General features: G+C 39.4%; 1 protein-coding gene across 1 annotated transcript in view; it reads left to right on the forward strand.

The window, feature by feature from the left end:
- Positions 1–13,174, forward strand: part of ACSS3 (acyl-CoA synthetase short-chain family member 3) — a gene marked incomplete at its 5' end in the record, with an annotated part of 171,505 nt that overhangs the window by 120,265 nt on the left and 38,066 nt on the right. Inside the window, one exon of the mRNA XM_005884178.2 lies at positions 12,135–12,230. Coding sequence (XP_005884240.1) covers positions 12,135–12,230 — 96 coding nt within the window. The remainder of the gene's footprint in view (positions 1–12,134; positions 12,231–13,174) is intronic.

The raw sequence follows: 13,174 nt of genomic DNA on the forward strand, positions 1-13,174 counted from the left end.
ATACAACATGATACTGGTTTAGAAATGATTGTAACAAAACAGTTTGACATCCCACTTTTAAAATATATATATATGTTTTTAATGATTTTTAGAAAGAGAGAAGGGAAGAGGGAGAGAGATAGAAATATCAATGAGAGAGAAACATCATCCTGCACAACCCAGCCCATAACCCGGCCATGTGCCCTGACTGGGAATCGAACTGGTGACCTTGTGGTTTATGGGTCAGTGCTCAACCATTGCGCCACACCGTCTGAGATGACTTCCCACTTTTTAATGCTATTTAATCCTAGGTAGAAACACTTTATTCCTTCACTTGCTATCAGTTAATCAAAGGCAACAGCTACAAAGTTAGAATATTCAAGTTCCATAATGGTGATTATAAGGGACAACTTGGTAAATGGTTTAGATCAAAAGAATCCATGATTCTTTCTACCTGCTGGCAAGACATATCTATGTGTTCCCATGAGAAGATATAGAGCTTATGTTGAAAGTGTTTCAAGTATCCTTAGGCCCAGGAACTTGAGCAGCACTGGGTGATTTTGTGGCTGGTTTATTTGTTTTGTTTCTTTCACTTCAATGGAGTACTAAACTTTTTCACAGAATTTTTAAAACCCCATGGAGGGATTTCAATGGGAAAACACAGTCACCTAATGGATTGAGACATTGGTGATGATTGAAGTTATTGATCTTACTTTATCTGCCTTGAGCCTTCTTTGCTGAGTTCCTACATCTTGCAGTAATCACAGTATTTCTCTCCCTGTTTGATTGACCTGCTGCAGTTTTAATTGCAATTGCTAGTTCTGAAGTAACTATATTCTATATATAGTCTAAATCCTCCTCCTTGGAGGAGGAATCTGATAATTCTGCATTTTATTAAAGTGGACCCAAAGGCACTAGCAAATTCAATCATGCCAGTTTTAAATCAAAATCGTCGATCCTCAAAGCACACACATCCTAATACTGTGTTATTAAAATGTGTCAAGGTTACTTGATGTGATAATCCTTATTTTTGCAGTTTGGTAAGACATATTTCCTGAGAAAGGACAACTGGGACAATAGTTGTGAACTCAAAAATTGGTTAGGCTAGCTCAATTTAGTCCTCATACTTTGGTTTATCTGGAAAGATCCATTAGCTCAGGATTTTTTAAAAAGACAGTAATACATTTTATTTACATGAATCAAAATACAAAATGGAATAAGTCACTAGAGTTTAATGGTAATTATCCTGGGTAGAGATTTCTATAGGAGATGGTACAGGCTCAAATATATCACTGTCTCATTCCTCCTAAGTAGACTAATTGTGAATACAGCCAGGATTTGAACATTTTATAGGTAGGGTATCAAAGTTTAAGCCACTTTTTTTTTCTGAATCATCCTTTTCCTTTGTTACCCTTGCGTTCTCTAACATTCCACTTTTGTGCATCAGACTTGATGTACTTATTGCAGAAAGGTTTCAATCTGTCAGTCTGTAGTTCTAAGTTCAGCTGATAATAGGCAATTTTCTCCATGTCTGGAATTCAACACCGGAAGCTTTGTGACACTTGTTATTTCTGCCTTTTTAAAAACATTTACAACTATGTGCTAGCTATGAGCGCCTTTCTTCTAATGAATACATACTTAGCTCGTGCCCCCTGCAAAATCCTGTATATTTTCCTGCAAAATTCCTTCCTAGGGTGAACACATAAGAGGCTCTCTATGACTGACAAGACAATGAGGAAGACATCTTCTTGGTGACTTTACCTTGAAGACTCAATCTTGAACGATTTAAAACCTTTACTCTGTGGTTTGGGAACCAGTAGTCACTAGCTAATGCTCCTCTGGCAGCAGATCTTGGAGTAAAATATTTCTTGTTCAATGAAATGCTGTCTTCCTAGGTTTTACTTTTCAGCTCTTTGTCATTCCTTGCTTCTGGTTTTTACTTAATTTCTGAGTCCATCAAATTTGGGCTATGGTGAAAATTTTCATTAAAGTACATTTTTGGATTTTCAAAGATTTTCAAATGGGTTGAAGCAGACTCTGAAATGCACACTGTGGACATCAAAGGGCTGGGTTGGCCTGAACTGGCAATGCCATTGCCCCATGGACTGGGTTGTTCAGTATATACCTCATGCTGCTTTCTAATAGTACAATGCAGTCTTTGGTAATAGGAATGTGTCACTGCTGCATTTTTCCTTTTCTCGATGTAATGGTCAAAAAAAATGTATATCATTTTCATTCATGGAAAAGAAAATCTATATAATCTAGCATGAGAAGTTGTGATTGAGAGAAAACCAGTTATATCGACACAATGCTATCTCAGCAATGTTCAGCTAGTGATGCTGACGGTATCCATCTGGTGAGGGAAAAAAAAGACCTGATGTTATCTTTGTTGCCTGGCAACCACATTTTTTTTTCATTTAAAGCAGTCTTCTTTACTTCAAAGTAGGTAATTTTTACTGATAATTTGAGAAGTAGGGGCTTAGAGGTAAACTACGTGAATTTCGTTTGTAGAGGGAATAATCTTTTGCCAAATGTAAGGTGAGCTTGATGAGACTTTCTCTTTTGAAGGTGAATCACTGTTTACAAATTGTTAAACCATCTGAAAATAATGCCCCAAGTCAAATAGCGGTCATTGAATCAGACATTTTCATCTTGATAGCATTAAACACAGAAATAACTTCAAGTCAGGTATTTTTCAAATGTGATTACTATACATGAAGCAGTTAGGATAGGTAGAATTGCTTTTAAGAAACCCTATTTGTGCTCATTATTATATCGGACACGATACTAAACACTGGGAAATCGATGAGTAATACAAAGTTGGTTTGGTCTTTGAAATACCATCTATTCTAAATCTGCCCTTGGCAAGAATCACACTTAATCTGATCTAGAAAGGTGAAATACATCCTGTGTTTGTACATCTTTATAAAAAATACGCGTTCTTACCCTTCCTAGACAAACCTTACTGTCTGCAAATTTGCATATAAACTCCTGCACTGGGGGTCTATCGGCCCCACTATATAGCTCCTGATTCTTCTTTTGCTGTTAGTTCTTATTTGGAAAACAGCATATGATTATTCTTGGAAAAGTGAAAAGGTAGTGAAAAGTGATGCGAAATCCTAATAGCACTGTGTTTAAATCCTGGTTCAGTCACTTGGTCTGTAGCTACAGGCAAGTCTGTGGTCTGCTCCGGCTTTTTCTCAGGGGCCTGTAGAAAGCTTGACATGAAGTGAAATATATACAAACAGTGCAAGAGTTGCTGGTGCACAGTAACTCTCAATAAATATGTTTTTTTTTCCTTCCCTCTCTATAAATAACCCTTCATGAATGTAAAGGCCGTTTTAGCACCCTGGCCTGTCCATAATCCAGACTCAAGAAAACTTGGAACCTAAGAGTTCAATTTATAGATGAGGAAAGTAATCACAGATCAATTTCCCAAAGTCTACCAGCCAGTTATGATTAGAACCGGAACTCTCATTGTTCTGTGTTGTCCAGACTTCTCTCTCCATATGTCTTACCTTACACCTTCATTAGTTCTGTATTCTTATCTAATTCAACTGCAGGTTATTTATGAGTTTCTCCACAGCCGGAGGCAGCGGGCTGGTAAGAGTGTGGGATAAGACCAATGTCTCACAGTTTGAATTAATGAGCCGCTTCCAGTAGGAAAAGGTAGGCTGCTTTGAATGAAGTATTTTAAACTATAATCCTACCATCTCGTGAACACAAAGATTAAATTGATTTTCTTTCACGGGTACGTCTCATTTTTCTGCTTTCTTTCCGATACCACCATCCAAGTTATTTATGGCTCACTGTATAGATTCCGAGGTGGAGAGAATGGTTTCTTTACAAACTGCTTCTCTGCCCATCACGATGCTTCTGATTAATATGTCTCTGTGGTACTAGGTTGCTGAATTAATTTATTTCCAGGATGTCAGTTCTCTGCATGGGCCACCAGCTTCTCAATCCATATTGCTTAAACGTAGTGTTTCTAGAACCACAGTGGAGGCAGGACAGCAGGGTTCCGGACGCGCAGGAGCTCTTATGTGCAGAGCTGGACGTGCAAACCTGCCACCATGTTCTTCTTAACCCTCACTCACACCTACTCTTCTTTCTGTGCTAACTTTTATTTGTAAACCAAATCCTGGGGCTGTCTTCCCCTACCCCCAACCATCACCGAGAGCTTTGGATCCTGAGTGTGCCTCAAATTTAGTCTCATCTTCCAGGACATCAGAGCAGCAACATCTAACTGATTTCCTGCCCTGGGTTGGGATTGTTGGTGCAGTGCTCCACTTTGCTACTGAAGAGATTTTTGTAAAATGCAATTCTGAGCAAATTGCTTCTGCTAAATTCCCCTGTGTCTCCCAGCGTTCCTGGACTTATATCCAGATTCCTTAACATTGCACGGTAAACACGTCAGGATCTGCCTCTGCTCATCTATCTCACTTGTTTCTTATTATCGCTTGTCCACCCACCACCCCCAAGCTTTTCTCTGTTGAACAACTTGCAGGCATTCCCTACATTGTCTAACTTCTCCACCTTTGAACATGCTGCTATTTCTGTTTACCACATCTTTTCACCCTGGACACTCCCTTTCCCCACAAAATGCTTTTCACTGAGTGGAATGTAGTTAATAAATATGTATTGAAGGACTGACTTTTAATGATCATTCTTGGAATAAGAAAAGATTGCATCAGAAGTATAGTTGTAACATACAATATTTTTCTTTTTCCCTGAGTCCTCTGTTTCTTCTGTCCTCTTGTTCATTATGGGATTGCATTCTGTGATTTGCTTTCTTTTTTTTTTTTTCAAGTATTCTGACCTCAATGATGGGAACTGGAGCCTAAAATCATGTAAAAATGTGTATTTACTTGTCAGCAAACAGTTCCTGAGGATGAAATGTCCAGGACTGGACTGTGTTTGGTCCTGCTGACACAATGATTTTCAGGCACACAGAAAATATCTGATTCCAACTGTAACAGGCCCGCTAGGAGAATGTTTTCATATCATTATGTGCACAATTCTTTTTGAGAATTCCATTCATGCTCTTTTGAAAGATTTTGTAGTATTTTTAGTGGTGAGTGTTCTAATAGTTTATTACTTTGTAAAAAAGAAAAATTCAAAACCTAGTGGCTTAAAACAACAACCATATATCATGGTTTTGTGTATCAGGGCTAGGGGCAGAGATCAGCCAGGGAGTTTGTGCTCAGGGTGCTGCTGGTTGAGACAACTTAGAGCAGTGATGGCGAACCTATGACACGCGTGTCAGAGGTGACACGCGAGCTCATTTTATTTATTGATTTTTCTTTGTTAAATGGCATTTAAATATATAAATAAATATCAAAAATATAAGTCTTTGTTCTACTATGGTTGCAAATATCAAAAAATTTCTATATGTGACACGGCACCAGAGTTAAGTTAGGGTTTTTCAAAATGCTGACACGCCGAGCTCAAAAGATTCGCCATCACTGACTTAGAGGTATTTAGTGTTGAATGGGCTGGGCTGGTGGGTCCAAGATCACTTCATTCTTCTGCCCGGGAATGGCTGGAGATTGTTGATAGAAACACTTGCCCGTGGCATTTTTAAAAAAAAATATATTTTTTTATTGATTTCAGAGAGGAAGGGAGAGGGAGAGAAAGATGGAAACATCAATAATGAGAGAGAATCACTGATCAGCTGCCTCCCGCACGCCTCCTACTGGGGATTGAGCCCACAACCCAGGCATGTGCCCTGACCGGGAATAGAACCCCGACCTCCTGGTTCATAGGTTGACGCTCAACCACTGAGCCACGCCTCCGGGCTGCCAGTGGCATTTTTGTCTTGGAGAATTTAGAGTGGGAGGCCATCTTACATGCTGCTCAGAGGTTCCAGAAACAGTGTTCTGAAAGTCTGAAGGCCTGTGCCTAGAAACAAGGTATCATTTCCATTTCTTTTCTATCTGTCAGAGCCTTTAAAAGGTGACCCAAATGAAAAAGGAGAGGACATGGGTCCTGTGTGTTAGGAGGGGTATCAAACAAATTGCAGCCTCTTTTATCCCCACTGTGGACAAATTCCAATGTTAGGGATGGAACCTTTTGAACTCTTCAACATAATATCCCTTTTGCGCACCATTCAGAAGTCACTTCTGTTAAAATGTTAATGTGTCTTGCTCAGGTGTTTATTTTTGCTCAGTGTATATTACAGGTATTTTTTTAAAAAGATTATATTGGGTATTCTGTTTTATAAATTTTCTAAACAACATTTTGTGAGAATTATTTCCAATCAGATATATCTTAGTGTGTTTGAATGGCTTTGCATTATTACTTGATATAGACCGTTCCATATTTTTGGATAATCTTCTAAACTTTAATATAAATAATATGTGATGAATGCCCTTGTTGCTGAATATTTGTGAACTCCTACAAATATTTCCTTGTATATATCCCTTACCTAGAACAACTGGGTTAAAGGGTATGTGCATTTTTAAGTATTGTTTAAATTGACAAATTGCCACTCAGGAATGTTGTATTCATCTGTATACACACTAACACTTATATAACAAAAGTGATCATCTTGCCCTAGCCGGTTTGGCTCAGTGGATAGAGCAGGGGTGGGCAAACTTTTTGACTCGAGGGCCACAGTGGGTTCCTAAACTGGACCGGAGGGCCGGAACAAAAGCATGGATGGAGTGTTTGTGTGAACTAATATAAATTCAAAGTAAACATCATTACATAAAAGGGTACGGTCTTTTTTTTTTTAGTTTTATTCATTTCAAACGGGCCGGATCCGGCCCACGGGCCGTAGTTTGCCCACGGCTGGGATAGAGCATAGGCCTGCGGACTGAAGGGCCTTGGGTTCAATTCCAGTCAAGGGCACGCACCTAGGTTGCAGGCGCCATCCCTGGCCCTGGTCAGGGCGGGTGCAGGAGGCAACCAACTGATGTGTTTCTCTCGCACTGATATTCTCTCTCTCTGTCTCTTCCCCTCCCTTCGACTCTCTCTAAAAATCAATGGAAACATATCCTCGGGTGAGGATTAACAACAACAACAAAAGTTATCATCTTTGGTTTGTATGGGCTGTTTTCCATATACCATGCAACTAGGCCTTAGCAGTGAATTCTTCTGTGAATTGGTTCCTGATGTTGAGGAAGCCACAGGAATCTCTACCATTAACCAGCTAGTCTCATATAGTTTATGTCTGTCCATGTACTTCTTCCCATGCATCTCTCCAAAACCCCAAATAAAATAAACTTGTTAATAAAACCTAAATGATGTGCAAATGTGTAAGTAAATCTTATTTGCATTGTTGTGATTCATTAGCATCTTTGTTCAAACACTCTCATTAGCTTGCAGCATTACCCAGACTTAAAGCTTAAAGCCTTACAAGGACTTTGAAGTAGTTGTTTTTGTTTTGAACATATTTGTATTGATTTCAGAGAGGAAGGGCGAGGGAGGGAGAAAAACATCAAAGATGAAAGAGAATCATTGATCGGTTGCCTCCTGCATACCCCCTACTGAGGACTGAGCCTGCAAGCCGGGCATGTGCCCTGACTGAGAATTGAACTGTGACCTCCTGGTTCAACCACTGAGCCACGCTGGCCAGGCTGAAGTCATCTTTATGATCTGTCTCCTCATTACCTCTCTGAGCTTCTTTTCCATTAATACTTTACTCATTTATTCTGCCTCAATCACACTGGCTGCCTTAATGCTTCTCCAACCTTCTAGGAATAAACCTATCTCAGGACCTTGGCACTTCTGGTTCTTTCCACTTGGATTCTTTGACCCTAGATATGTAAATGACACAAGTCCTTATTGTTCTTTTGGTCTTTACTCAAATGTCACCTTCTCAGGGAGATTTTTCCTGGCTGCCCAATCTAAACTTGCAGTATCTCTCCATTACGTCTCATACCCTGCCTATGCTTTCTTCATATTCTGAATGCGTATCACTCTTTAACAGGCCTTATGTTTCACTTTTATAGATGTTTCTTTTTTGTCTTCCCAACTAGAATATAAGCTCCATGAGACTAGGGATTATGACCCCTGCTTTTGTTTATTGATGTATCCCCAGTTCTAAGGATAGAACCTAACCTATAATAGTTGTTCAATAAATATTTGCTAATAAGTGATACATACCACCATTGCTTCCATTTGCGAATGTGAGAGACTGGGTTCACTCTCTGTCACAAGGATTTTTGTTTCTCTGACACACAGTGTGGGTGATTTCTCTTCCCTTCTAATTCTCTTCAGAGAACCTCATGAGCTACCTTGTCTATTTCATTCTTCTCCTTCTCTGAAAGAACTATGCAAACCAGGGTAAATTTTCTTGGTAGGCGTCAGTATGTTTTTGCATGTATACACACATATGTAAACACACAAAAATTAGCATGGTACACAGCATAGTTTCTCTTTGAAAATATAATGTATGTTACTTCTCTTTCCTTCCTTTAGAGCAGGGATGGGGAACCTTTTTCTGCCAAGGGCCAATTGGATATTTATAACATCATTTATGAGCCATGTAAAATTATCAATTTAAAAATTAGCCTGCTATATTTGGTCAAATATTTAATTAGCTCAACCCTAAATGATTTCTTGGGCCTTAATGGCCCACTGGCTGGATGTTCCCCACCCCTGCTTTAGAGTGACAAGTGTTAAGGAGAATTCATTTAGGTAACAACTCACTAATGCAGTAGAGTGAGGCAGTAAAGACACATACAAAAAAGTGAAGTGTCTATATTAGCTTCTAATGCAGTATGAATATAAATGTGCCAAGGTAACTTATCCTTCACATTCTTCAGTTCCTTGCCATCTTCTTCCTGGTTGTCTCTTATCTAAAGAAATTGTGCTGTTGAATTGCTAAGCATCGTGTGTTTCTAAAGTTAGGGGTCTTTGAAAAGATTTCTCCAAATGTAGTACTGTATTTGCTTCTTCAAAGAAAATAATCTGTATTATTTAATGTAGCTGTTTCTCAGTCACAATGTCACGCCTGGATTTCCTGTCTCCCTGGATAACTGCTTGCCTGTTCATTGTAGCCTGGATGGTGCGAAGCAGAGGTTTTTAGAGCATCTTTAAAATGGGGCTGGAGGAGGCCCTTGGAGTTTGGTTAAGGGCTGCAGCAGCCTGGGGGTTTTCCCTAACCACAGCCTATTCTGCACATGCACCAGCCTGGGAGCTAGGTGGTTATGAGGTCTGTGCCCACACGTGTGCGTGCTGGCCCTACAGGCCATTCAGTTTTGGGGCCTTAGGAAAGTGAGAGATATAAAGTTTCTGTAACAACCATTATGGTCTTTCTCATCCCACTTTTGTCCTAAGAATGACTCCTTTTTACGCTTAGAGTCCTAGGAACTGGCACTTTGTCCGATGGCATCCTTTTCATGTAACTACCATCCGTGTGTTTTTTCTTTCTTTCTCATTCCCTAAATGACTATCACAATAAGGTCAATGAGATACTCAAATTGCTAATGTTCAAGGTATAAAGTCATATCATATAGTTTAAGTAACTGACTGGATAATCCTTTTCACTGCCTTTAAAATTCATTGAAAATAATCATTTAAAGATATGCTTTTCATAGTCGTCTTACAACTATGAACTATAACAAAACAGCTGAAGGTTAAAAGGTTATAAATATGTGATCACTATACAAAGATGCTTAAGAATCTCAGGAAGTCTGTGTAATGTTAGCTTATTTAAGCAGTCAGTATCGACAGTGCTTCACTAATCCTTGCTTACGTCCTTCCTTAGTAAGACGAGGTTGTATTCTCCCCCCCGCCCCCCTTCCTGATCATACAGGAAGAGCAGAGTGCTGGTGTCTTTTAAAAGAATCCACAGTAAGATGAGTTGAAGTGGGGTGCAGGTAGAGTTTGAATGTAGTGGTTCTTTGTTTTTCTTTTACGAGCCATAAGAAGGTACTTTGTAGGGTCGTCAGCCATCTGTTGACGAGTTGCTGAGAAAACTTATGTTGTTAAGAAATGTGGTGAGTTTGAAACTCAGATGATTGGAGTACCCCTGTTGATAACTAAACTTGATAAGATTTCCGTTGTTTTTATTATCTTTTAAAAATATTTTTTTATTGATTTCAGAGAGGAAGGGAGAAGGAGAGAGATAGAAACTTCAATGAATAATGAGAGAGAATCACTATCTGGTGCCTCCTGCACGTCCCACACTGGGGATCGAGCTCGCAACCTGGGCATGTGGCCTGATCTGGAATCGAACTGTGACCTGCTTCATGGGTGGACACTCAACCACTGAGCCATGCCAGCTGGGCAAGATTTATAATAGCAGATTTACGTTAGCTTTCCACAAGGGTAGAAGGGGGAACAGTAGCATTTGAAGGGGATATCTCCTTTCCTAATGTGCCCCGGCATCTCTGTTTCCTTTGTCGCCTGCTCTGTCTGTGCACCTACCTTTAAGAACCTCACTCCAGACCTAACCGGTTTGGCTCAGTGGATAGAGCATTGGCCTGTGGACTGAAGGGCCTCAGGTTCGATTCCGGTCAAGGGCATGTACCTTGGTTGCGGACACATCCCCAGGATGGGGTGTGCAGGAGGCAGCTGATCAATGTTTCTCTCTCATCGATGTTTCAAACTCTCTGTCCCTCTCCCTTCCTCTCTGTAAAAAATCAATAAATTTTTTTTTTTAAAGAGCCTCACTCCATGGGGCTGCTTCCTGTCATCACTGCTGCCATTGTCTCCCCCATCAGTTTTGAGGGACAGCTGAGGTGAGCACTTAGTTGTTAAAAAGCAAAGGGGAAAATGCTGTCGACCCTTCTAAACCTGTGGATCTCCTCCCCTGCTTTGACCGTGCTGGAGGAAGAATGGCTAGGAGACTGCATGGCGGATGAATTCCATTTCATAAGATACATCCTCATTTTCTGTCTTGCTATGAGAAAATATTTGAGAATTCTTTGTTAAACATCAAAAATGTCTGCTCTGGGTACTTGCAGCTCCTCCCCGGCAGTGGCCATATGGCTTAGCACCGTAAGCACCGGGCTGTGACTTAGGGACTGTGTTCTAATGCAAGAGTCCATCTCCCGTTATTGATGCCAGCTGAGCCACCATCCGTAAACTGTGAATAATAAACTGAATGATGCTGGAAAGTAAAGAAGAGTAATAAATTCTTCCCATCACTCTAAAGTGATATAAAACTGTGATAAATTATGTTAGGGCCTGTAGTGGAAGGAATACATTCTGAGTACTTAGGAAGATGGATATTTTTAATACTTTAGATTACTTTGGATCTGATTGAGTTGGCAACGAGTCCCTTGGGTGTATGTATGTGTGTAATGTTAAGCGAGTAGTTCTGGAAATTTTCACTATCAATACCCTCTTATCCTGCCCCTTCACAGATTCAAAACTCATACCTAGAAGATTCTGTTAAGTTTAAACTTGTATTTACTAATAGTAACAAATGAACTCTTTCATAAAACGAGTCACTTTCAGAACTGAGTTATAATGTAATAGCTGCTGTTTTTCTGAGTGTTACAATTGGAGACAAAGAAATTTAACATTTTTGCTTGTCAATGCAGGCTAATTGTCTCTGGTCTTGCTGAAATAAGCAGCATAGTGTAAATATCTTTCTTTCTATGTTTTGGGCCTTCTAGAAGCCCGGGAAAAACAGACTCAGAGCACTTTGATAAAGCATTGGTAAATGTAGCTTCCGAGGCCAGTGTCTCCAGGCAAAGGCAGTTCTCAAAAATATTAGAGTATGATCTTGTTCATATAGTTTTAAAAATGGTTGGGTTACTTATTCCAGAGACTCAGCTATCAATAACAGAAATATTTTGCACATTACCGTGATAAAATGAGAAAATGACTCTAGATGAGTTAAGAGCATCTTTTCTAGAGATCTTTTCACTTATAACATGTGTTGTAAACCTCTCCCGGTCACATAATTCTCCATTCTTGGCGCCTGCCATTCACAGCCAAGAACGCTAGTGAGGACTTTATTTTCTCTGAAAAAAGCACGATTATATGTGTTATTCTATGTGTCCTCAAGTTTTTAAAGTGTCGATATAGCATACATTACTGGATATTTTTCATTTTTAAGTAATGCAGTGGCACTATTGATCCTCTTCTCATGCATTTAAATTCAGTGACAAACTTGGTGGAGAAGGACAGAGAACACACTGAAGAAATCATGATCTCAAGTTGAAACATTAAACGATAAATATTTCTTTTCCCAGAAACTGGATCCCCCATTACAGCGTCCTGCATTGGATTAGGCAATTCTAAAACCCCTCCTCCGGGGCAAGCAGGAAAATGTGTTCCAGGATACAATGGTGAGAAATGACCCTGATTTTTAAAAATATGTGAGGTTAATAAATTTGGTATTTTCTCGTGTATAGTGTGAATCAGATTGCATGAAATATGCTAGATGCTTAATAAGTATTTGAATGAATACCTGTATTAATAAGGAATGCCTTAATTTTTATTGAGCCAATTTGATAAAAAGTAAGATTATAGGCTTCCACTAACATGTTCTAAATGGCATTTTAACCAAGAAAATAATATCATTTATAAGGCCTGTTGAGGATATGGATGTGATACAAAGAATAGACTGATAATTGCCAGAAGGGAGGAGGGTTGGGCGACTGGGTGAAAAAGGTGAAGGGATTAAAATGTACAAATTGATTGTTATAAAATGTTCATGGGGATGTAAAGTACAGCATAGGGAATCTAGTCAATAACATTCTGATAACTATGTATGCTGCCAGAAAGGACAGCGGGAATCTAGTCAATAACATTCTGATAACTATGTATGATGCCAGGTGGGTATTAAGAATATCAGGGGAACACTTTGTAAAGTATATGATTGTCTGTATGATGCCAGGTGGGTATTAGGAATATCAGGGGAACACTTTGTAAAGTATATGATTGTCTAACCACTATGCTGTACACCTAAAACTAATAAAAATAATATTGAATATAAACTGTAATTGAAAAATAAGTTTTAAATTAAAAAATATAAGGATGTGAAATTACTGTGTATGAAACCTGCTAGGTACCCAGGACTTTATATACATCATTTTATTTCATACTGAAGTATATTTAATTCAGAGATATTAGTACCATTTTAGAGATGAACTAACTGATGCCCAGAAAGACTAAAAACTTTCTGCCCTAACCGGTTTGGCTCAGTGGATAGAGCATCGGCCTGCAGACTCAAGGGTCCCGGGTTTGATTCCGGTCAAGGGCATGTACCTTGGTTGCGGGCACATCCCCA

This window comes from Myotis brandtii, unplaced genomic scaffold (assembly GCF_000412655.1).
Source record: "Myotis brandtii unplaced genomic scaffold, ASM41265v1 scaffold82, whole genome shotgun sequence".
NCBI classification, from domain to species: domain Eukaryota; kingdom Metazoa; phylum Chordata; class Mammalia; order Chiroptera; family Vespertilionidae; genus Myotis; species Myotis brandtii.